The following is a 24,601-nucleotide window of genomic DNA, read 5'->3' on the forward strand; positions in this document are numbered from 1 at the left end:
GAGAGAGAGAGAGAGAGAGAGAGAGAGAGAGAGAGAGAGAGAGAGAGGAATGTATAGAGCCTAAGACTGACAAACTCCAGCTGAGAAAGGCCACTCAAGTCTACCAATACTGTTTTTTGTTTTTGTTTTTCTAACTTTTTAACCTCTATTTATTTTGTGTGTGGATGACTAAGGGCTCAAGTGTGTCACAGAGTGGGTATGGAGTTAGAAGACAATTGGCTATAGTCATTTCTCTCCTTCTACCTGGGGACTGAACTCAGGTTTGGTATCAGGGACCTTGATACCCACTTAGCCCTCTCTTGGGGGCCCAGTTTATACCATTTTTTGTTGTTGTTGCACAAGCATTCAACCTCAAATTACTAGACTACGTTTTAGAAAGAGTCAGATATAAATGTGTGCAAAATTGAAAACAATTATCACAGGTGTTAGTTTCTTTAAGTTGAGGTGGCAGCATCTTACAACTGTAATCTATGGGATTGACTTCATTTCTGTCAACTGTCAAGTACAGGAAAGTGGGTTTCAAATGGACCAAGTGCGCCAAAAGTTGCAGTGAAAACACATGGAGGGTGAAAGCCGCAGTTCTCTCGACTTCTAGCCCAATTCTCCACTCGCAGTGTCCCCAAGATAACAACTGTTGGCAGGCAGCGGCACTGACGTTTCTCTTCTTTTGGAAAGATTAATATAAGTATGATAGGCAAATGAGATACCATTAGAAATAGTCTTGTGAAGGTTTCTATTTCCAAAAGCCAGTAAGTACAAATGACAAACTCAGGCAATAGAACTAAATCATGATCTTTTTTATTATTAGTTGTTTAGTTCATTCTTAGTTTTTATATTATCTATTTGAGAAAAGAATAAAAATATAACTGTCTAAGACTATAGTTTTTAATGGTCATCATTAAGTGAAATGAACTATAGTTTGATAACAAAGTCAGAGTGTTAAGAAGCTTCTGTAAACACACATCCAGAACAAAACACCCAGAGTTCAGAAACACCAGATAAGGCATTCACATTGGCCTGAGGTGTGGTTTTCAGCCAAGATGGCTCAGGTGGCCCTTCCAGACAGACACGAGTGGCAAAGTGAACTATTTTGTCCTGGCTACAGGATGAGCTGAGGTACCATATAAAAATTCCTAGGATGTATTCAGAACAATGGTTATTCTGGTGAAATAAAACATGCCCCCAAACAAGAGTGCAGAATTTAAAAATAGAGAGCTTCTACTTGAATGCAAGAACTTGGGGGTTAAATTAGAAACTACATCCCAAATAACTTAAAAGATTCATCATATATTGATTTAGAAATATGTCAAAGGCCAGGTGGTGGTGGCGCACGCCTTTAATCCCAGCACTTGGGAGGCAGAGGCAGGCGGATTTCTGAGTTCAAGGCCAGCCTGGTCTACAGAATGAGTTCCAGGACAGCCAGGGCTATACAGAGAAACTCTGTCTCAAAAAACCAAAAAAAAAAAAAAAAAAAAAAAAGAAAAAGAAAAAAGAAATATGTCAAAGGTAACATAAAGAAAAGGCATATCTGCTCATCTGATAATGTGACACTAAGCCCACGTTCCAAAAAAAAAAGAAAGAAAGAAAAAAAGAAAAGAAAGAAAAAAGAAAAGGGAAAATAAAAGTTTCTAGCTAGAAAGGTGTTTCAAACAAAACTAACTCTTTGAGGAAATATTGTAGTATGTTCAATCACTGAGGACAATGTCATTTTAAAAAGTAGTCTAGGGCAGGGAATGTAGTTCTTAGTAGAACAGTGATTACAAAGCCCCAGGTTCAAGCCTCTTGAAAGCCTTAGGATGACAAGGTACCCGCCTCTAATCCGACATTCACGGGGTGAAGGCAGGAGCATCAGAAGCTCCAGATCATCCTTTACTATATATCAAGTCAGAAGCCATCTTGGGCTACATAGGACCCCATATCAAAAAAAAAAAAAAAATCAATTCAAAGATGTTTGTCTTACAACTTAAAAAAGTCTTGAAATATGAAATAAGAGTCATTATGAGTTTTCTACATAACAAATGTAGAAATAAATTCAGTCACTTTTTTAAAGTAAAATCCTTTTCAGATGAATAATGTTTACCTAGGTTTGGTAGAAACAAAACTGTGTGCAAAGGAATGTAATGACTTTAAGGTGTGGGGGAGGGGTCAACGCATTCCAAACCTTCTAGGTTAACTCCAGTGAACTGGCAAAGCTGTCAGTCAAAGGAACCAACAGAGGATAAAAGCCAATAGCTTGCCTTGGCCGAGATGGTTCTGTAGAGAGGACAGATTGTGGTGGAGGTGGGTATGGTTAATCAGGCCTGGGGATGAACGCCAGTCACATGATTTCGAACACATTTGTTAACTTCCTCCTGACTTCATTTTATTTATTTTGTACAAAGTAGGGTAGCATTTTCCTTATAAGCGTGAGAAAGTGCTTGAGAAGTTTTTAAAAGTTGACAGTACTTCAGTGTAAAGCTTTCCTTCACTGGGAGCCTATGAAGCTACCTTCTTGCTTTAGCGAGACCCTGTGCCTGGTTTTGGAGGAACAAAGCAATGTGAGTTAGGGTCTCTGGGATAGGAAGATGATGAATTAGTTGGGGGTGGGGAGAAGGGCGGCAGGGGGAGAGAATACAAAGCATGGTACAAACTTATACTGGAGTCTTGGAACCCCGGCCTCCCCTCCGTCCCCCCACCTACCTCTGAGAAAGATGGCTGACATCAATTAACATGATTAATTCTCCCTTTAACCTCCTCTCATCAGTTAAGGCTAGAGAGCTCTGCTGTAAGATTCTTACTCAAAACGCATTGAGAGTAGATGTTCAGGACTTCTTTCCTCTCACACTGTCTTCAGAAAGGGGCTTCTCCGTATTCCCATCGCCACTGTACCAAAGGGGGTGGGGGAAATGGAATGATTTTTGTTTTTCTTTTCTTTTTTCCCTTTACAACCAATTCTGTAGCTCTTCTTTAAGAGTGGTCATATTAGATCAGCTTATCTTTACTTCCCATACCCTTAGCTTTTGACCAGTCAGTGGCAGGGAAGGTCGAGCGCTAATCTATTGCAGAACAGCTCCCACACTAAGCGCCTCAGACTACTGCGCTGAGTCTGCCAACTTTGGATTCTGGGATTCCCAGGACATCAATCAGGTCAAGCTACATAGAGGTCCACCAGGGGTACATTCCACGCATAGTTTCTGCTCTCTCTGGGCTCTGTCCTTTAACATCTGGGTTAACTGGGTCGTGCAAACAGGGTAACTAGGCGCAGAAAACAGCTGGACATGTTGCTGAGTCCAGGCTGAACGTGACTAGTTCTTAGAAACCGCTTCTGGATATCTCCACGTCAGTCTGAGTGCGGGTAGGAAAAGAGCAAGCAAAGCCAAGGAGAGTTTGGACTTCCGGACAAGTTTGAGAGCGTTTTTCACTTTTACATACGTTTTGAAGCTGGCTTCACGCCAAGGTACAAAATGACAAACTCAATTTAAATACATGTGTTTGCACTCACGTACTCGGCACGTCCTCGCACACAGGGATGTGCAGGGGACAAGCTCAGCTATTAAGAGGGCTTACCGCCTCCTTTGACATTTACCTAGGGTGAGCCTTCCTTTTACTGCGCCTGCGTACGCGCGCAGCCCACAGGCCCCGCCTCTCTGGTAGGAACGACAGCAGACTTGCGCCCGGAGGCGGGCTGCGCCTGCGCGATCGCCGCGTCAGCCTCTTGCGCGGGGCCGGCGACTGGAAGTCCTGAGTTGTTGTCGGTGCGGAGAGGGAGGTCTGCCGCGCCGCGTGGGCCGGCGCGCGGAGACTGAGAAACAACGTGGGGAAAAGTGCTGTCCCGAGCTGCAAGAATCAGAGGTAGTGTTTACCTTCCCGGCCTGAACCCACCGCCCCTTCCCTGCCCCGCCCCCACTCCTGGGGACCCCCCCACCCCCGAACGGCCCCTGTTCGGAAGTGAGCCCCTGCTGAGATCATGAAGCTCGTGAGGAAGGATATCGAGAAGGACAATGCGGGCCAGGTCACCCTCGTCCCCGAGGAGCCCGAGGACATGTGGCACACCTACAATCTAGTGCAGGTGGGCGACAGCCTGCGCGCCTCCACCATCCGCAAGGTCCAGACCGAGTCCTCCACGGGCAGCGTGGGGAGCAACCGTGTCCGCACCACCCTCACTCTTTGCGTGGAGGCCATCGACTTCGACTCCCAGGCCTGCCAGCTGCGGGTCAAAGGGACCAATATCCAAGAGAATGAGTATGTCAAGATGGGGGCTTATCACACCATCGAACTGGAGCCCAACCGCCAGTTCACCCTGGCCAAGAAACAGTGGGACAGTGTGGTTCTGGAACGCATCGAGCAGGCCTGTGACCCGGCTTGGAGCGCTGATGTGGCAGCTGTGGTCATGCAGGAGGGCCTCGCCCACGTCTGCTTAGTCACGCCCAGCATGACCCTCACCCGTGCCAAGGTGGAGGTGAACATCCCCAGGAAACGGAAAGGCAACTGCTCCCAGCATGACCGGGCCCTGGAGCGCTTCTATGAACAGGTGGTCCAGGCCATCCAGCGCCACATAAACTTTGATGTTGTAAAGTGCATTCTGGTAGCCAGCCCTGGATTTGTACGAGAGCAGTTCTGCGATTACATGTTTCAGCAAGCCGTGAAGACAGACAACAAGGTGCTCCTGGAAAACCGCTCCAAATTCCTTCAGGTAAAACTCTTATCCGGAGAGAGTTAAGAGTGGGCAGAGGGATTGCTATGAACGGTTCAGGTTCTAATGTTTTAGAATGGGGAGGAGAAGATGCCTTAGCTGGGACTAAAATGAGATTGCAAAGAGAACTGAACTGTGCAGTAACTAGCACTTTCATAAGGTAACCCTTGCCTAAGTTCTTCAACAGGTTAGGCCTTATTCGTGCTTTTGTCTTACATCATTGTGGGCTGATTAATGGATACTTTCAGAGATTCTTTATCTTTTGTAATTGTGATTCCAGGTACACGCCTCGTCTGGACACAAGTACTCCCTGAAAGAGGCCCTATGCGACCCTACTGTAGCGAGCCGCCTTTCGGACACTAAAGCTGCTGGGGAAGTAAAAGCCTTGGATGACTTCTACAAAATGTTACAGCACGAACCTGACAGAGCGTTCTATGGACTCAAGCAGGTGGAGAGGGCCAATGAAGCCTTGGCCATCGACACGTTGCTCATCAGTGATGAGCTCTTCCGGCACCAGGATGTGGCCACCCGGAGCCGGTATGTCAGGCTGGTGGACAGTGTGAAGGAGAATGCAGGCACCGTAAGGATATTCTCTAGTCTCCACGTGTCTGGCGAACAGCTGGGCCAGCTGACAGGAGTAGCTGCCATTCTCCGCTTCCCTGTGCCAGAACTTTCTGACCAAGAGGATGATTCAAGTTCTGAAGAGGATTAAGACTGACACTTAACAGTTTCTCCTTGACAGGTGCCAGAGCGGCACGTGTTGATCCTGCTGGGGTTTCTTGTGTGTTGGGTTCACATTAAGTGTTTGATGGTTTGGTTGGCAGGACATGTATTCAAATTAAATAAACCACAACAATGCCCAAGCGTTAAGTTTTCTAGTTTGGGGTTTGATTATAAAAACCGCACCTACCTGCTTGATTTGGTTTTCCTTCTAAAACGCTTTAATATGAAGTTTTCCATTCTACGTGTTGTTTCTACATTTCATTTCATGATTTTCTCACCTCTTTCTAGGTTTTCCCCCCCACCAAGATTTTGACTAGATTTATACTTGAAGTGGTAGCCAAATGGTAAACAAAGCCAGGCTAAATGTTATTCAGATTTGTTAAACATTTTAAAAAATATGCTTGTTGCTCTTCATTATTCTAATCTATTTCTGTAGAGAAATTATTTTCAGACAGTAGAGGTTTGCGCTACTAGGAATTCTCAGCATAGTCTCGGGCCTTTACAGATGAGGTGAAAGTATGTGGTTTGCTTACTGTGTGGTTGATGAGTGGCAAAGCTGGGCATACGTCTCTTGACTTGGAAATGGTGCCATATCTTTGGCTTGCTGTGGTTTATTTACCGTGGCCTGTCAGTGTTACACGTTCACAGGGTGCCTGTGGCATTAGTCCGTGCTCTCACATTCTTACTGGGCTATGCTGGGTTGAAGAAAGCGTGTTCAGGAAGTTGAATAATTCATGAAGTTGTAGTCTAGTACTCCTTATTGTAGATAAGGAATTTCTACAGATTACCATTTGGAATATTTTTAACTACATAATTTGGATGCGCATTTCTTAGAGAGAGGGAACCTTGGAAATACGGAACTACAACTGGATCTTTTCCAAGCCTCAGTTTAACACATGATTAGGAATTCTGTCTGAAGTCTGGATCAGAGATGCCTGTATCATGTAAACTTAAGTTTTTGTTAGTCTACTGGCTTTCTTGTATATAACATGTTTAGTTATTTTTGATAAGCTTCTTGTTTATATTTTTTCTATCACACTGAGAACTGATACATTCATGATATATCTATATCTAGCTCCTAAAAATAACTCGGGTTGTTCTTTCATTTTAATATTTAACTTTAAAACAGTATTAAAAGTATTTTCTTAAATAACTTAGTAGGAATACAGAGAGGAAGCCATTCTAGTTCTTAAATTTAGGACCTGGTTGGTGATGACTCCTAATCTCAGGACATACATTGCTGCTGTAGTGTCTTCAGCAGTAAAATGAAGTCTAATTAACTGGTGAATACATTTTAGAGCAAGGGTTCACTGTCAAACCATCATAGCTTCTCATTGGGAACTCTTAGTGGCTAAGCTGCAGCCCAGACTAATTAGTCAAACAGCCTTTCTGCCCTGGAAGTGCTGGGTGTGATAGCCCGAGCCTTCTATTCTCAGCACTGGGGAGGCAGAGGCAGGTGGATCTCTGAGTTCAGGGAGAGCTGGGGCTTCATAGTGAGATCGAGTCTTAAATACATTACTGCTTACTGCAGCAGGTTACAGTAGATGATGGGCCTGAGAATTGGGTTCAGAACTTGCCATCTGCAGGAGGGCTGGGGAGGAGAGCAGCCCCTGGGTGGTTGTATTGGCACCTTGAATCCAGTGCTTTGCTCTGAGTGAGAAGCTGCTTGTTCCAGTCCTTAGGTGATTGCTGTGTGGAGTAAAATCTAATACAAATGTAAGTGATAGCTTTTCAGAGTTAGCACATCGGGCTGAGTGTCAACTGGCTATACTAATGTAACTAGCTATATTACCTCTAAGTAAATGCAAGTTTTTATGTATATAAAGTATGTGGGAAATCTTGACTCTTTAAAGTCATGCTATCCAAAGAATAATTCATACTATATCATAGGGACAAATACAAAAGTTATGATAAAAGAAAATTCAGTTTAAAACTCTAGTCATTATTGTCGGTCAGAGTGAACCTTAACTGTTAGAAACTCAGCGAGTTCGTGTGCTGTGCCTTAAGAAGAACAGCAGCGTCTTAACCTTGGATGTGAGGTGTGGGCTAGCTGGGGAGCAGGTGTGCTCAGCGCAGACGAGTCACAGGAAGAGTTTGGATTTATCGTAATAGGAATCAGGTGTATGGAGAGCAACCGTTTTATAAATAATCACTGTTCAGCCACATCTGCGATGGGCAGGAAGAGACAAGAGTGTAAACAGGAAGAATGCTTAACAGGGTGCATGTTGGGAGCAACTGAGGAATAGCAGCAGTAAAGAGGCAAACCCTCCAGTCCGAGTCCAAGGACGCCATTAGAAAATGTTAGGAGAGGCTCAGCGTGGCTTGGCTGCATATTTTTTTCAGGGTTACAGAAGTAGAATCTAAAGACAAATGCCAGGGTTTTTTTGGAGTGTTAGGATAAAGCAACAATAAATTAAGTAGGAAGTCAAAGATGCAGACTTGGAAGGAAAAATAGTTTACTTCAATTTGAAGTGCCTGGGACACCTGGAGTGCTCTCCTATTCTGTTGAGGTTGGGGCATCTCAGTGAGGTCATCTCACATCAGCCTCCGAAAGCCATAACTTAAAAAAACAAGATGCACTGGGGTGTTCTGATTGAATTTACTAAAAGTTGGTTTCTTTATTTTTCATTGCAAGCAAGCATTAACAAGCTGTAAGCCAGTGGTTCTCAACTTGTAGGTTAAGACACCCCCCCCCCCACTTCGAATGACCCTTTCACGGGGTGGCATATGAGATAACCTGCATATAAGCTATTGACATTACAATTCATAACAGTAAAATTGGAGTATGAAATACCAACAAAAATAATTTTATGGCTGAGGAGCGGGGCTCACCACAACATGAGGAACTGATTATAGGGTTGTTGCATTAGGAAGGTTGAGAACCACTGCTATATGCTATAATGTAGGCCAACATTATTTTGCTGCCCAAGGCCTTCATGCTGCCTGATAGGTATCTAGATTTCTCTCATAATCTTCAACTCTTGGGAATTCTTTGCCAAGTTTTATTTTTATTGTAAGAGTATTTGTTTTGACATTTTATTTGAGTAGACCAACAGTTTTGTGGACATATTTGTCACTAAATGAGTTCTTCAACAATGAAAAGAACATACACTGAAGACCTAAAAGAGGACTAAAAAGCATCACTAATACAGGGTAACACATCCCTGCCTGTAACCTAGCACTCAGGAGACTCAGGCAGGAGGAGGACGAGTTCTAGGTCAGCCTAGGTAGCACAGCAAGATCTTGTCTCAAAAATAAGCGATCTTTCAGATTAGGTTTAAAATAAAATCTTCAAAAGAATAGTTTACTTGGTGTCGATTCGCTTCCTTAATACTTGTTGTATGGTTTGCTTTATGTGCTCTGAAACAGATTCCCGAACTGCTTCCTAAATACATCTTTATACGCACGGAAATTTGGATATGAGTCAAACATTTACTAATTTTATTTTTAAACATTTTTCTCTGCGCGTATAATTTAAACATGAAGGCAAATTTACTGATGAATGAAGTATATGTGTTTAATTTTACATTGGGGATTAAATCTCTGCTGGAGTTGATACCGCAAAGTGTACATCTTGAACATTTCTGAGTTGATCAGTCCGTTTGTTACATAATCATTGCTGAGACTGTCGTTTGTCATGAATGCATTGTAGAAACGACAGAGGGAGAGTTAGGAGCATTTCATAAGTTCATGGAAATTCTGGTCCTATAATCTGTCAAATTCCATTTTACTTAAACACCAAATATGCTGCCTTGTCAGGCCAGCTTGAGTGAACCCTCCCTGAGATAAGTTCCCCTAGATTCAAGACTTGGATGTTAAGAATTACTGTTTTCTGCTCTTAGAGAAAGAATGACTTAAATATAGCCATCATCCCATTCCTAATCGTGAAAATATCAAATTATCATGTCTTGAGATTGTGTTAGAATATTTAACTTAAAGTTCTGTGAGTTGTCTACTGGTTCTTCCATTATCCACTGCCCATGTTCAAACTCTATTTTTAGGTCGGTAATTTAATGAAACTACCTATTTTCTATTATATCAGAGATTTAGAGGACTTGGTGCATATTTTGATTTGGATGATATACTTGGTTTTAGAATGGCTAGTACTGAGGTGGGGGCAACATCCAGCAGGTAGCAAATACAACAGAAACCTGAGCCAGAGGACCCATGCCTGGGTGTGCACGAATTGGTATCATGGCCTCTATTCCAGAAAGGAAGTAACTTAGTCTTTAAATCGCAGGTCCCGTGATGAAGGTTTTTAAGTGCATGAGTTCTTTCAAGAGCCCCTAAAAGGAAATTTTATCATCTTCCATGAGAAAAATTAAATTAAAGGAAGATAACTAAATTGACCTAGATCACAGCTGGTAAATGTAATAAAGTACCCTACATAGAAAGTGTGCAAGCATGCCAATTCTATTTCCCAGTTCTTTGGTATTGGTTGTGTCAGTGTCTAGAGTAAAACTAACTTAATACCTATAGGATGTAGTGAGCTTACGCTTACTCATTTTTACATTTTTATTTCCCACGATTTAATCTACCAGAAAGTCAGTGGCTTAATTCTACGATTTTTCTCCTTATAACATACCTGAGCATTTAGAAAGCAGGAAGCAATTGTGTGAGGAAGCACTCCCCTCCACTCTAACAGTCAGTTCTGAATTTCAGCCTTGGCTTTAGCAGCTTGTTTCAGTTGTTAAATCTACTACTCTTTCTGCATGCCTGTGTGTTCATGGAGGTGCACAGGTGGGTACCTGTGTGAGGTCCAGACAACAACCTGTCCTGTAGATTCTCAGGCACCATCACTCCCCCTCCCCTTTTTTTCTAAATATTAGAAAAGGTCTCTTTTGACTTGGAATTTGACAAAGAGATAAAGTTTGGCTGGCCAAGGAATCCTAGGAATTTATCTGTCTCCACCTCCTCAGTTCTTAGATACAAGGTGTCATCACATGAGGTTTTGATGGCTTGAAATCTCAGGGCAAACTCAGTTTTCCTGGCGTCAAAGCAACCACTCCACCTACTGAGCTATTTCTCCAGCCCCTAAACCTACCCATTATAAACCTAAACCTACCCATTATAAAATGCCATTATTTTAACACATAATTATTTACTAAGCATCTTTGTAGCTACATTTGTGACATAGGAATAAGCAAATTAGATACTGGAGAACAAAAACCACAGATGGCCGGGCTTACAGGGAAGTAATAATAGCTGTTGGAAGTGACCACTACAGCCCGAGTAAATCCTGAGACACCATCAAAAGAGAAATGCATAGGGTTAATTAATCTTTTCTCTGGGGCCTGTAGATACTACTATGAAATAGCAGCTAGTGTTCACAATGAGGAAAAGACTGAGATACATTAAAATATTCTGTTAAAGAAGTCAAGGAAATATTGTGGCTTTCAAAATGATTTGTCTACAAAATAATGATGGTGGTGGTGGTGGTGGTGATGGTGATGATGATGACGATGAAAGTAAACCCAGAGTCTCCTTGTTAGGCAAGTACTCTCTTGCTGAGCTACATGCCCCATCCTCATTTCTCTATCTAAAATTATTAAGTAATACTGATAAATCCTTAACTACTTGTCATGTTTAGGATGGCAATCTCAGATAACTAGTGTGTGTGTGTGTGTGTGTGTGTGTGTGTTTCAATAAGTCTCACTAAGAAAACTCAAATGCATATTGGAACCTGGACCTCCATTAAGGGAAGCAGTTACCGTTAAAATTCTAGTTATGAAATGTGTTCAGAGGTGGGAGGTCCTTCTGAGTTCAAGTCTTGGTTGCAGACGTTTTATGTCTGGAATTTTTCATCAGGGCTCCATGTAAACACTGACCAGAACTTTTGGCCTGACACTGTTGTGAAAGATTGCTCCGGTGGATATAAAACATTTTAATCTTGTGTTTCAGCTCATTTGATCTTGTCACCATAATTTATAGCTTATTTTTCCTCTACAAGTATGTGTAAGAGTGTTTTTACTGAGGTCAAGGAGAGAAAGATTAGAGTCTGCTTCAGTAGAAGGCACTCAGCCCTTTAGCATCTCAACAGGTTCAATTGGAAAGGGACTCTATAGAGCAGGTACAATCTGAACGCCATCAGGCTCAGAGTCACACAAACAAGAGGTTTTCAGAGGCTCTACATTCCTGTTTGATTTATGCCATTCCAACTTCAAGCATATTTTTCTGTCACCAGCCCATAGGGAGTTTACTGGACGGGGTAAGGAAGTAGGACCTGATTCAGGACTTTAGTGTGCCTTTAACCCTTCTCCTATTTGACAATCACTCTTCTTCTGGGAGGATAATTTCTCCCTGAGCATCATCTCTGATGCCGCAAAGCAGGTCTTCATCCCATTTCCACACTCTGCCTGCCTATTTTCTAAGCCACTTACCAAGTGCCAACTGTGTGTCAGTATGCCGTTAGCTTCCAAGGTTCTAAAGAGAAGGGAGACCACAGTCCCTTCCAGAGCACCATGGGAATACATCGGTCAGGACACTCAGAGAGAGGAGCTCCTAACCCAGCCTGGCTTCATGGGGACCTGAAGCCAGACCTGAAACTACAAAATTCTCACAGCCCACAACAGTCGCACATTGCTCTCTAGGGATGAGGCCAAGGAGGCTTGGGAGGAGTCTCCTTTTAAAGCCCCTGGATGTTTCTGGTGATTTGTTTAAGTTGTGGTTCATTTAGTCTTTAGTTTCTCTGGATATTAAAATGTTACAGTGTGACTAACAAACCGAGAAGAGACCTGGAAAAACAAGTCTCCCATCAAGGTCTACCCTCAAAGATGAAGGAAATGGTTAAAGTCGAGTAGGAAGTGAGTAGCAGCACTCATTGCTGAGAGGACCTATGAGGAAACCTTCTGTGACTTGCATGATGTTACTATAGTCACCATTACCCATTTGTGACTCACAGAAAAACCCTAAACTAGAAGAGTGCATTTGGCTTACTTCTCTGGAGCACGGTAAAGAAGAGATGAATCTTCTGTTAAGTCTTAGAATACTCAGAAGCTTAGTTTTCTTTCAGAGAACTAAAGGTTCCCAGCACCCACATCAGGCTGCTCACAACTACCTGTAATTCCAGCTTCAGGGGACCTGACTACCTCTGCTAGTGTCTGGGGATACTTGCATGTAAATGAACACACACACACACACACACACACACACACACACAAACACACACACACACACACACAAATCTTAAAAAAATAAAAAAAACGAATAGAGACTGGCAGTGTGGCCACTCTGCTGACCTCCTGTTGGTTAGTGTCTCTTCCCTGGGCTGAATAGGATTTCAGAGTCCAAGTGTCACAAAATAGGGAGAAGGTCAGACACCAGCTGGGTCTATGATGACAAGGACGTCAGGAAGATTTAGATTGTAGGCTGTCAGGAAGAACTGAATGATACCTTTGCCACTGGTTTAATAGTAGAGCAGCCTGTGAGTGAATTGGATCACAACCTGTGACAGAGGACGTGGTGCCCTGGGCCACCCCAAGATTGTACATAAGCTTAGACAAGGAAACAAAGGTGGGAATATTTGGCTACTGTGACCTCAGTTCAAGTAGCACCATCACTAGTGTAGGCTGTGCCCAGTCCTCTGACACCTTCTGAAGATCACCTTGGGTGTACTGGTGTGGGGCTCTATGACTGGTACCCATAATTATGAAAAAAGGATGCTATCACCATGGAGGGGAGGGGTATGCCTACAGAAGAATGACCCTTGGTTTCATAGTTTTGTAGGCCTCACTGACTATGCTTGGAGCAGTAGCAGTAATTACTGGTTATTTTCATAAGCTGTGTAAAATAAAATTTTACTGACTTAGGCTTAAAAAACAATCTGTTTTGTACCATATTTCAAAAGATGCCAAACTTTGGGTTTGGCTGGCTGCAAAAGAGCGGCCTGTTAGGAGCAAATTCCAGGGCTGGGGGTCACTGACTTGGAATGTTTGGCCAAACACTCCCATATTTCCAAAGTTGTTGGGGGGCATTTGACCTTGAATATGATGGGGAAAGTTGTTTAAACCAGTTGTCAATTGGCACGCAAGAATCTTGAGGTTTGCAGCTATTTTTTTTGAATAGTTTGCCACATTCCAATGACTTGCCAAGCTGCAGGGTCTGGCCACTACACTTCTTGTTCTTTCTTCGCTATCATCTCTGCATGCTCTCTCAGAGAAGCAGGCAACGGGGAAAAACACGGCTTTGTTTTGATTGCAGTGTTCTTTGCAGTGATTTCTCAAAGTGGACAGTACCAGGTACCTACAGAGTGTTCTAACCGTTCTGATGCCTAAACCTTACCCCAAAATGAAGCAGCGTATTTGCAAAAGGAAGCCCAGACATCTATACATTTTGAAAGCTCTGCAATTGCTTCTTATCTGTGTCCAAGTTGAACCTGGGAGGTGTCATCCCCAAGTCAGTTGGCTTTAAGGTGTGGCACACTGAGTGGTCACTGTATGAGTTAGCTTTCTGGCTAAAAAAGGAAAGGGGACATAAACATTGCAGAAAAGGCATCAAGCAGTTGTCAAGAGGAACATATTTTAATATCTCTCATGGGAATTGGCTGTTACTATATATTTTTGAATTTGTTATAATATCTTTACAAGAGGAATATTGATAAGTTTGTAAATAGTGATGATTTTTATTTTATATGTGAGTTACAGTAGGGAGTTTATGAAACTAAAGAAGTTTCTATTTTTCAAAAGAGAGAACTTATAATGTTTTGAAGATGCAAGAATTTCATTGTATAGGATAAGAATATAATACTCTTTGGTTGCACAGAATGGATAGAAGTCTTGTTGGAAACAGGAAGATGTCAGAACTGTTTGGATCCATGTGAAAAGATGGTTATTGGCACCAGTCCAGCTTTTGAATATTTCTTTACTAAGTTGGTGTGGTGAGAACATTGGCTGAGGCCTCTATTGTGTTGGGCAAGTCACGTTGCCTTCACACTCCTCAGGTTCAGTGTCATGAGCTTTAGTTTATAAAGGGGAATAACAATAAAACTTTCCTCAGATTAGCAAAGAATTTGTAAAAGTATTTATCAGAAAGTACCTAGGAACTGATAAGAGCTCAATTAACTGAGCTTTGTTCCTTCTATTGTCTTTTTTTTAAAACCACATATACAATCGAGGTAACACAGTAGCCACCAGAATGTGACAAAAAGTGCCTCGTGTGTCTTCTGCCAGAAATTCTTACCAAAGTCTCCATCAAAGGTAGTGTTCTAAGCAGAACAGTAGGAGACCTCCATGACAGTTACCTGGAGATGGAGATAGACTGCCAACATAGTTCTCAGTTTGCAGACCTTTATAGTTGGGTACAGAAGCATGTCTCACCTCTCAGTACAAAGGACTGAAGAAAGAAGGCTGCTCACTTTGGTGACTGATATGAAGAAACATGGCAGACCATCTCTGAGTTATGATGCTCACCCTAGGTACATCATGTAATATAATAGCTGTTAGACGCCACTGAGATCACTGAGAGAGGGTGATCATCACCTTCGTTTAGACTTCTTTTATTGTCACAGAAATGAACAATAGACGCCAGTGAAGCCTGGCATAGAGATAGATTCTTTATCAGCCTTAACCCATTTTAAGTTCAGTCAAGTGATATTAATGTTATTTCTTACATTAGAAGATACACTATCTTTCTCTCCATGTTACCAAATCAATTCTTATGGCATGTCTATTATTTGAATATTGTTCTACTGCTCAATGTCTTTCCTTGGATATTTTAGGCATTCATAAGTCAGGATCAAACCAGAATCTCTTCCCCTCTCCCCCAGTTTTTAGTCATGTGTAGAAATCTACTCTGGTAATGTAAACATTCAAGGGATATTTAGAAGAGGAAGCGTCAGTCGTGAAGGGAAAACATAATCAGAACTCTGCTACTGAGATCATCTATGTGGGAATCACCACCTTCACTGACTGACCCCTCACCCATCTTCTGGGCAGAAACCTAAACCAGAGCCTCTGAGCACAGTCTCTAGTGATTGCAATGATCAGACTGGCCTTGCAGAGGTTACTCCATTTCTATGGTCAAGGAGGGAGGATGGAAGCTGATTCCATACTCACAGCCTGCATCTTCTCCCACTCCATAGCTTGTATTTTGTCTTCATCCCTCACAAGGAAGTGTGTGGATGCTGAGGATACAAACCCAAAGAAAACAACCACTTACCTCTTTAACAGAAAAGCTAGAGAACGACCATTCTCAAGGTGCCTTGCCAAAGACAAACATTGTCCTGTGTTGGGGCATTCATCAAACATTGTACTGATGTCAGAATCCCGTGGCCAGACAAGGCTGTTCAGGTCCAGCTCAGGTTCCTGCTAGAGAAAGTGGTACTGCTGCGATGTCATCTATGACTTCCAAGCTAAGGTCAGTCTGAATACAGATTTCATAGCTGCATAGAAAATAGGAAATTGTCCAACCATGTGAATTAATCAAAAACTCAATGTATCATTACTTCTCTTTTTATATGATTTTTCTGCATACTTGCATTAAGTTTTCCTCGTCTGACCACAAGATGCTCATGTTAAAACAATTGCCTGGTCCACCAACGGTACTTGTCCTACGGGTAGATTGTAAATAGCAGCTCATTTTAAATACTCAGGGTCAGTTGCTCTCTTATATTTTCAGCATGAGGACAGCAGGGCAAGGAATTTGGTATTAGTCTGAAGCATCAGGAAGGAAGTGCAGGAAGCGCAGGAAATGCCTTGCTCCACAGTCACAGTTTGTCCTGGGGTCAGCCAAGGCCGCTTTGCATCTCTCAACTCTGCTTCTGTCCTTTGGAACCGAAGGAAACAGAAGCCAGAGAAGGGGAAGATAGTTTTGAACCTCACTACCCCCAAAAACACAATATGTTCTGAACCTAAATGTTGTCTTCCAATTCAGCTATCTAAATTTAAGTACAATTTGGAGAAGAATCAGCCAGCAAATATGCCCACATTTCCTGTTGGATATCAAATGCTAATCAGGGTAGCGCACAAATATTGATCCCAAAAGAACAAGATCTACTGAAATTTTTACTCCCCTAAAATAAAATGTAAAATTAGGGTGCCAGTCTCATGGCTGTGAGAGTAAGGTGAAGGTGTTTGTTGCCAAGCCTGGCCACCTGAGTTTCATTCTTGGAACACATGTGCTTGAAGAGAAGAATTGACTCCCCAAAATTGTCCCCCCATGTTTTAGCTACGGTGAACATTCATGTACACACACACACACACACACACACACAGCACATCAATCAATCAATCAATCAATAAATAAATAAATAAATGTAAAATCATTAGAAATCAACCCAACTTAACAAAGCCTGTAGCAAAAATTGTTTTTCTTCCACTTTCCTATAATTGCCAGATTTAGAGCCAGCATTGGAGAAACACTGAATACAACATATAATTCTATAAAATCATTTGTTTATCTGAAATTAAAATCTACCTAGATAGATTTTTAACCCAGGTAGCACCCCTCTGTTCACTTGCCCATCTCCTGACTCAGTTGGCCACAATTGGCATAGGCAGGCGAGACCTTTGGCTAGGACAATGTCAGAAGGATCACTGCACTGGTGGGTGTATTCCTGGATTACACGTGTCTCTAGTTTCAGGGCCTTTCTTGAACAAAAAAAGAAGAGACACTCTTCCCCCATGCTTAGAAAACCTTCAGTAATAGCTTTGACTGTAAATGACTGCTTTTTTAGCAATCACTGATTGTTAAAATGATGTCACTCAAAGGATCACAGCTCTCAGGAAGCAGAGGCGGGCAGATCTCTGTGAGTTTGAGCCTAGCAGCATCTACATAGTAAGTTCCAGACCAGCCAGACCTACATAGTGGTACATCATGAGGCTCTGTCTTTATAATCCAAAACCAAAACCCAAAAGGTACTCGAAGGAGGAACCTAAGTCCAACACTTCTCTTCTAGCACTATTTGTGTTTATGGTACTACTGAATAATATGAAGTTTTCTTACATATTAAAATAAATAACTCCAACTGGAAAAAGATCTCGACAAATTGGGAGTGTTTAATTGAAAATGTATCATTAACAAAAACTAAGACCCTCCCCTAAAACTTCCTAAGTAGGGGGACAACATCTAAGAAGATGGTGGCTGAGGATGAAGGAAGTCTCTGAAATCGGAGTCTCTGGGCTCGATGCTGCTGATAGTCTTTGGTGACTAATTTTAGTTTCTCTGACCAGAAATTAGCACCACTGATTTCCTATGTGTTAAAGCTGTGGCCACTGTTGCTGATTTTCAAAGTTAGTGACACTAGTAAGTGGCCTAGTAAGATTCACATCACAGTTCTGTGAGTTATCTCATCTACCTCCCCATCCTCTGGATGGCAGTGTCATACGTTTATTAGGCCATCTAGGAGACAGAGCCCATAGAAATTCAGACAAGAAGCCGGAACCAAAGAGAAGGAGGAGGAGGAGGAGGAGGGGTCATGAGAATAAGGGCAGAGGTCCTACAAGAGGTGCATAGATTGCTCAAGGTTAGCCTGATGAGATGAAGTTGGTGTTTGAGGGAAAGTCTTTAAAAGCAAAAGTTGAGAGGGGGGTGGGAGAGCAGCTTTGTCTCTGGGCTTCTTTCTGCTCAGCCCCGGTACTTGCTGTGCTCCAGGGGAGGGCCTGAGGTATGCTGTGCCTGCCACACCCTGCAAAGACACAAAGGCCCCTTAGGATCCACCTTAACCTTGCATCCTACAGAGGATGAGGATGAGGATGAGGAGCAGAAATGGACCTGTCACCTTAGGCTTGACTGCCTACACAAGGCAGTTGTGATTTTCCTTCCCCTCCCAGAACTGTGTGTGAAGAGGTGGGTTTCTGGTGGCCTTGAAGTCTTGCGACACTTCCAGATCATGAGGACTAAGCCTTGCATCTTCAGGAAAGGTCAAGGAAATGTTCCTATATGTTGATACCCCTGTCAGTGCCCACAGATTTATTCCTAAGAAAGCTCACAGGGTGGTTGCTAGAAGCTGCTGGGGGCAACTGAGGAGATTAAGGAAGAACACAGCAGTAGATGGAGACAGCTTCCTGGTCAGAATTCATGGCCTACAGCAGCTTCCCCTCTTACACTCGAGTTCTTCATTGGTGAAATGAGGAGACTTTCCAGCTTCTCAGAGATATTATGTATAAAATACGTTGTGTGTACTATTGGAGTTTTTAAAAATGAGTTAGGCACAGTGAGTCATGACTGTAATCATAGCATTTGGGAATCCAAGGCAGGAGAGCTGCTCTTAGTCTGGGGCCAGACTGGACTGTATTGTGAATTCCAGTCCACTTGAGTTACAAAGTGAGACCTTGTCTTGTTGCTGCTGTAACCTGGAGTCACCATTCAAAGTGAGATAAATGTTGCTTGGGCATTTTTTGCCTACTGATCTTACATTACGGTTTTTAATGTTGTATTTTATAGTTTTGGGAGTTTTGTTTCTTTCTTGTTTTGTGTATGTCTATGTTTCTTTTATTATTATTATTTGTTTGATTTCTGTTTGTTTGTTTTCTAAAGAGAGAGAGAGAAGAAATGACGGAGTTGGTTTGGTGATGGGGAGGACTCGGGGAAAGGAAAATTGTAATCAGAATGTACTACATGAAAATTATTTTTATTAAGAAAATGGCCTGGCCCAGAATAAATGCCCAAAATACCTGTACTTGTTATGTTTAAAATATCCCTAGGTCTCAGTAAGTGTCTTCTAATGTTGAGTTATGAACTATCAAAGGAAACTATTATGCAGGCAAAAACAAAGCTCTTATCTATGTTTTTAAATAAACTCAAAATTTCTTTGAAAGGATGATAATTAAAGATATCATACAGTTAAATGAACACTTGAAGTTAGGTGTTCCACCCATGAAGTTCCTGTTTATTTCATTAGCCCAGAGAAATCATTCTAAGCCACAGTATATGGCTCTCATGTTGCCTTCTTACGTTACAATTCATAATAGTAGCAAAAATTACAATTATGAAGAAGCTACAAAATAAGTTTATGGGTGGAGGTTGCTATAACATGAGGACCTTATTCAAGAGTCGCAGCCTTAGGAAGGTTGAGAACCACTGCTCTAAACTCATCCCATTCCAGGTTTTCTCCCAGAGATCCTCAGATTTTTTTTGCCCAGGACACATAAGAACGATCTTTTCCAGTGAGTTTCTGGGAAGCAGTATGCCTGTTTGCTCCCTGTCATTTCACTTCTGCTCAAAATCAAATGGAAAAAAATATCACGTAAGAGTTTGTGTTATGACTGGTTACAGCAGGTGGAGGTTTTCTCTGCAGTGACATTTCCAAGTGGTGTCACCCAACAGCTGGATCTCTTTGCTTTGACGGAACTGGAGCCCTAATAGAAAGGGAGAAAGGAGCACTCGGGGGCGATAAATTTGCATCCATTTGGACTCAGTTTAGAGCTATTTAAAACCTCTCCTGGTTGACAGATTACAAAGCTTTAATGCTGCTCACTAAGAAATCATATCTGAGGAATTTTATTCTGTTAAACATTTAGTCTCGTTCAAACCTACTGAGATGTTAATCTTTCTACAACGTGTTTTCCCATTTTTGGTCTCCTTAGTTTTCATAAAAGCCACATGGAGTTTAGTGGGCCATGATGGCTGAATACAAGGAAGGAGTGAGGGAGAACATGCCCTGGGCTTGGTTTTGGGAAAGCCAGGGCCAAAGCTGGATTTTGCTACTACCACAGCTCTCACTAAACCAATATATAAGCATCTTGTATAATGAATAACATCACCTGGAAATATAAGAAAGGTTACATAATTTATGCTCAGTAAATGCTAACTGTATTGTCATGGAAACAGCTTTCACCGTTTGGTGGGCACTCCTTGTGTAAGGAGGGGTTACATGAGTATTATTTCTAAAAGTTTACATCCTGGCCATAGAGAGATTATCCTCCTCCCAAAGGAACTGAAATATTTTTGAAACGGCAAACTTTTATAAATCTAGAGATTTATATAATTGTGTTTTGTTTGTGCCAAAGTTGAACAATAATGTCTAACGAGGAAAAGAGTATTTATATAGTGGCTTACTGAGTTGAAAATAAAAAGTATAGCTCTGTAAATAAATATACTCCATTGAGGTGCGAGTATAGAATTCATGTGGTAAAATGGATTGAGCCTCACTATGACTTTTTCTAATATAGATCCATGCTCATTTTCACCAGTAGATTTTAATTTAATTGTTGTTTATCTCTGTGTGTGTTTGTATGTGTGTGTGTGAGTGAATACTTAACTATTTCAAGATTGACTCAGATTCACTGCAAGAAGATCCAGAACAGGATTTCCTTTGGTGTCCAAGAATATTTTGCAAGTTTCCTGGGAAGTGTACTTCGGCAGAGTTTAACCAGGAGCTCCTGAGCCACTGTGCTGTAAAGGACTTCCTACAAGAACCAAACCACTGGGGCGTGAGCTTAGCTCTTATTACTAAGTCCCTCACTCTCTGTGCACAATACTCTTTAAGGACACTTTTGTTTGATTGTTTTCTGCAGGGGGAGAGAGAAAACAGTGAAATGCCTCAATCCTGAGAGGATTATTAGAACAAGAGGCTGGAGCACACCTTGTCCTTTTGGGTCAAAATAGCCTAATAAACCAATTTAGTCTTTACCGCCTTATGAAGCATTCAGTACTACCACATATGTCAGAAAAGTTTCCAACATCTTACCATTTCAAGATTTTAATGTTGTATATTTTTATATTATTCTATTTTGAGAGTATTTAAAAAGTCAGACACCTATCCCAAGGTTAACAACAGGGTCAAAGTTATTAGTTACTCCAAAAGACCCCAGAACTTGGCTTAACACAGCATGGTTTATTTTGCTCATCTTTCTTGTTTCCCAGTGTAGGTTGGAAGACTTCATTTCTGTTATGCCATTGCAAACACACAACCCAAGGTCACAGGTCAAGGGAAGAGGGAGGTGGAAAGACTTTTCCTAAGTGCTTCAGCCCAAGATGAAGAAGATGCAGGCGAAGGTCGGATCATCATTCCTTTGAGGCAAAGCAGCCTGCTTAACCCCACCATCGTGCAAGGATGACTGGGAAATATGAGGGAACACATAGCGTTTAAGACATAGTTGCTCAGCTCTGAAAGGCCAGAAAATATTGGAACCATTTACCTATTATATTAATGATGGGTCTAAATATCAATCAAATGAAGAGTAGAATGAAATAATATTATCTTAGTTTTCACTGACTTTGTTTTGTAGTGACAGTACAATGGCCGAATGTCTGATGCTTTCTTCTTTCCCATTTTAACGTTGTCTGTTGTGTTTAAAACTCTCTGCTCCTTAGTGAACAAATGAAATACTGGTCTAACTATATAATTCTTAGCATCTGTGCTGGAAAATTGACATGTGTCATACATTCCTTTGCATTGATATGCCACTGTGTTTATATAGTGTGTCTTTTTCTTCCATTTCCACTAAATGGAAATAATTATGTATACCTTCCACAGCTAGCCAGCCCTGGTTTATACATTTAACACATGCTGACAGGTTAGTAGGTGACGGCAAGTTATATACAATAGCAAATATCCAGGCTTGGAGTCAGTAAACCCGAGCGATACTCAATAGCATGAAAAGAAAGCGTGGCTGCCTGTCGTTAGCATGTCTACACTGCCGAAGGATTTCAGGTTGGATTAGTGCTTTTTATAGCACGTGCAATGGACTAAACTTGGAACTCCGCTTTGATTCTACAGACTTATATTCATCAAATGTTACAATTTCAGTCCCCCATGCACCATCCCACATTAAAAAAATATATATTCCTACTGAAACAGACTCTTCCTTTCTAGTTCATATATCTATAGGTGAATTATAATTTGAATCGTAATTGGTAAGTGGAGAAGAGGTGCCACTGCAATACAGTTGTTACTATGATTCAGTATTCCCTCCAACATCTCAATGTTTATGTTACTAAGTACCAGCACTTGAGTGCCAAGGACACTGATTGATAGGCACAAGCATAGACCAACATGGTCCAGTGCACAATGTCTAATTTCCTTGCACTACGCTTGCATTTTGTTATCATGCGTATGATTTATTGGGAGAGCTTATTACATGGTCGGCTCCACGAGGAGTTTCGTTTACTGCTGTCCCCATAACTCTGTAGCCTCGATATGTCCTTGTTCCTCTCCACTGAAGTCCTTTGTTTAGTACAGAGTGTATTTGATCAAGATCTTGCATGCCTTTAAAATAAGACTAGTCTTTAGATTGGACTGTTATTGGCTTTATTTGTACCGGTAAAAATTTGTATCCTTGAGTTGATTGCCTTGGATCTACTTTTATCATAAACTCTGGGTTTTTTTTTAACATGTGACTTTCTAGAAAAGGTAAGATTGCTACGAGGGATGAGTTTGTCGCACTGTAGTAGGAATGCCTGTGTACTCATAACTTAAGCTATGTGAACTTTGTAGACTATAAGAACCTATCAATAGGGCTGATGAGGAGCCTGATTAAGCAGTTGCCATTTGGAAGGGGTTCTCTTTTCATGGCCTATGTGTTAGACAAGGTATCCTTGTGTGTCAAGGTCATCAAACGCTGTTCACATGCAGCATCTTACTGAAGGCCAACAGTACGGGAATCATTATCAGTATTTCTAGTTGATGGGCTTAGAAATCAAGGCTCAGTGGATATTGGTAGAAAATAACTATAACTAGTTATTGGCAAATTTCTGACTATAACTAATTATTCTCTGTTCAACAGAACAGTTTGAGTGGCCCATTTATTTAAGCTACTGGAATACAGAGATAACTAAAATGAAGCAGAAATCTCTTCCACGAAGCAATTAATATAGGGTCTCTTTTCATCCTAGCTGCAGGGAGAGTTAAATCATCTCAAACCTGGAGGGCTCCAGCCTTGGAACCATCCTAGAATAGGCAGAAGTGGAGTGTCCTGACAGTTTCTCACAGGGTCATGGGGCTTTTAGATGACTCCTGTCCAAGTCATCTAGCCTGATGTTGACTGAAGTCTGTCACTTGTCTCTACTTTCTCTCTATTCAGTTTGGTTTCTGGTCTAACACTGTCTTGTCCAGTGGAAATATGGCAGACAGAGCAGTAGAAGACCTGGCACCACGAATATTTCTGTCTTGTATGAACTGCACTTGTATGAGCTGCATTGTCAAGATGGCTCATCACTGTTCCCCAAGATTCATGATGTAGGAAAGCAGACAAAGAATAAGGGCAAAGAAATACTGTTCTGTTCTTGGATGGTCAATAAACTCGCCAAGCCATGTTACATACTTTAGAACAATAGCTTAGACCTTTTGTGTTTCCACCATTTGGGGGTACTGACTAATTATATAGCTTAATGCAGACTTCTGCAGCCAACTTCTCAGGGCTCCTTCATGGACACACTTAAGTTTGTTTGACATGTGCTTATAAAAAGATTCCAAAGAGCCAGAACCACCAAGTTCAGTGGTGAGTGAAATCTCTCAATGAGGGCTGACTGTCTGAAGTCCTTCCAAATCTTAGATAAGTTTAAAGGACAGATAGAGAATGTCCAAAATGGGACCTGGGGTCTGGGTAGAATATTTAGGCATTCTATAAGAAGGTTATTAATAAGAAAACCTATTGTTGAAATCACAGAGACATTTAAGGAGATAACTGTGTTTGAGACTAATTAAAATTTTCATGTATATGTGAGAAGACGAGCACCTTCAAATGTCCTGGGAATGTCTGCATAACCCTCATCTTACAATCGTGCCATGACTTAAGTACAGATACTCAGTCATTTAGAAGCACACACCTACCGTGGACAGCACAGCTTTCTGACCTACCAGCCTTTTGCCTCCTTAGAAAATGGAGGCTACTGACCCTTGAGATCTCTGGTAGTCTGGGTTTTGATTCCCATAGTCTTGAAAAAGACAAATCCCATAAACAGTAAAATGTTTCTTTAGTTGGTCAGGGTTTAGCCTGTGGTTGGGATTTCAGCTATCCCAGTGGAGACAGAAAGAATGGAGAAATAAAAAGCAGAAGAGAGGTCACCGAGAACTCTAAGAAAACACAAAAGGAAGTGCAAAAATGCTTTTAGAATTCCCTTTTTAATTTTTCCTACCTGCCCACCAAGTAGACAAGGTTATTTTTACATGTGGTAAAACAAAAATGGAAATTATACACATTATCATACTTGCTGACTTATTCCATGAGCACAAAAAGTATCATTAGCATGGTCTGTCCAGAGATGTTTGGTCTCTCAGCCATGTGTAGAACTTTAGCTTGACTAAAATGTACACTGATTTAAGACTTC

General features: G+C 41.6%; 2 protein-coding genes across 2 annotated transcripts in view; both read left to right on the forward strand.

Annotated features, from left to right (window-relative positions):
• Window positions 1-24,601, forward strand: part of Itga1 (integrin subunit alpha 1) — a 150,277-nt gene that overhangs the window by 8,322 nt on the left and 117,354 nt on the right. The window lies entirely within an intron of this gene.
• Pelo (pelota mRNA surveillance and ribosome rescue factor) lies at window positions 3,702-5,542 on the forward strand. The gene is made up of 2 exons (XM_028784432.1): window positions 3,702-4,672; window positions 4,953-5,542. Exons 1-2 carry the CDS (start codon window positions 3,947-3,949, stop codon window positions 5,382-5,384), a joined length of 1,158 nt encoding a protein of 385 aa, XP_028640265.1. The 5' UTR covers window positions 3,702-3,946; the 3' UTR covers window positions 5,385-5,542.

This window comes from Grammomys surdaster, unplaced genomic scaffold (genome assembly GCF_004785775.1).
Source record: "Grammomys surdaster isolate TR1022 unplaced genomic scaffold, NIH_TR_1.0 99, whole genome shotgun sequence".
NCBI lineage: Eukaryota > Metazoa > Chordata > Mammalia > Rodentia > Muridae > Grammomys > Grammomys surdaster.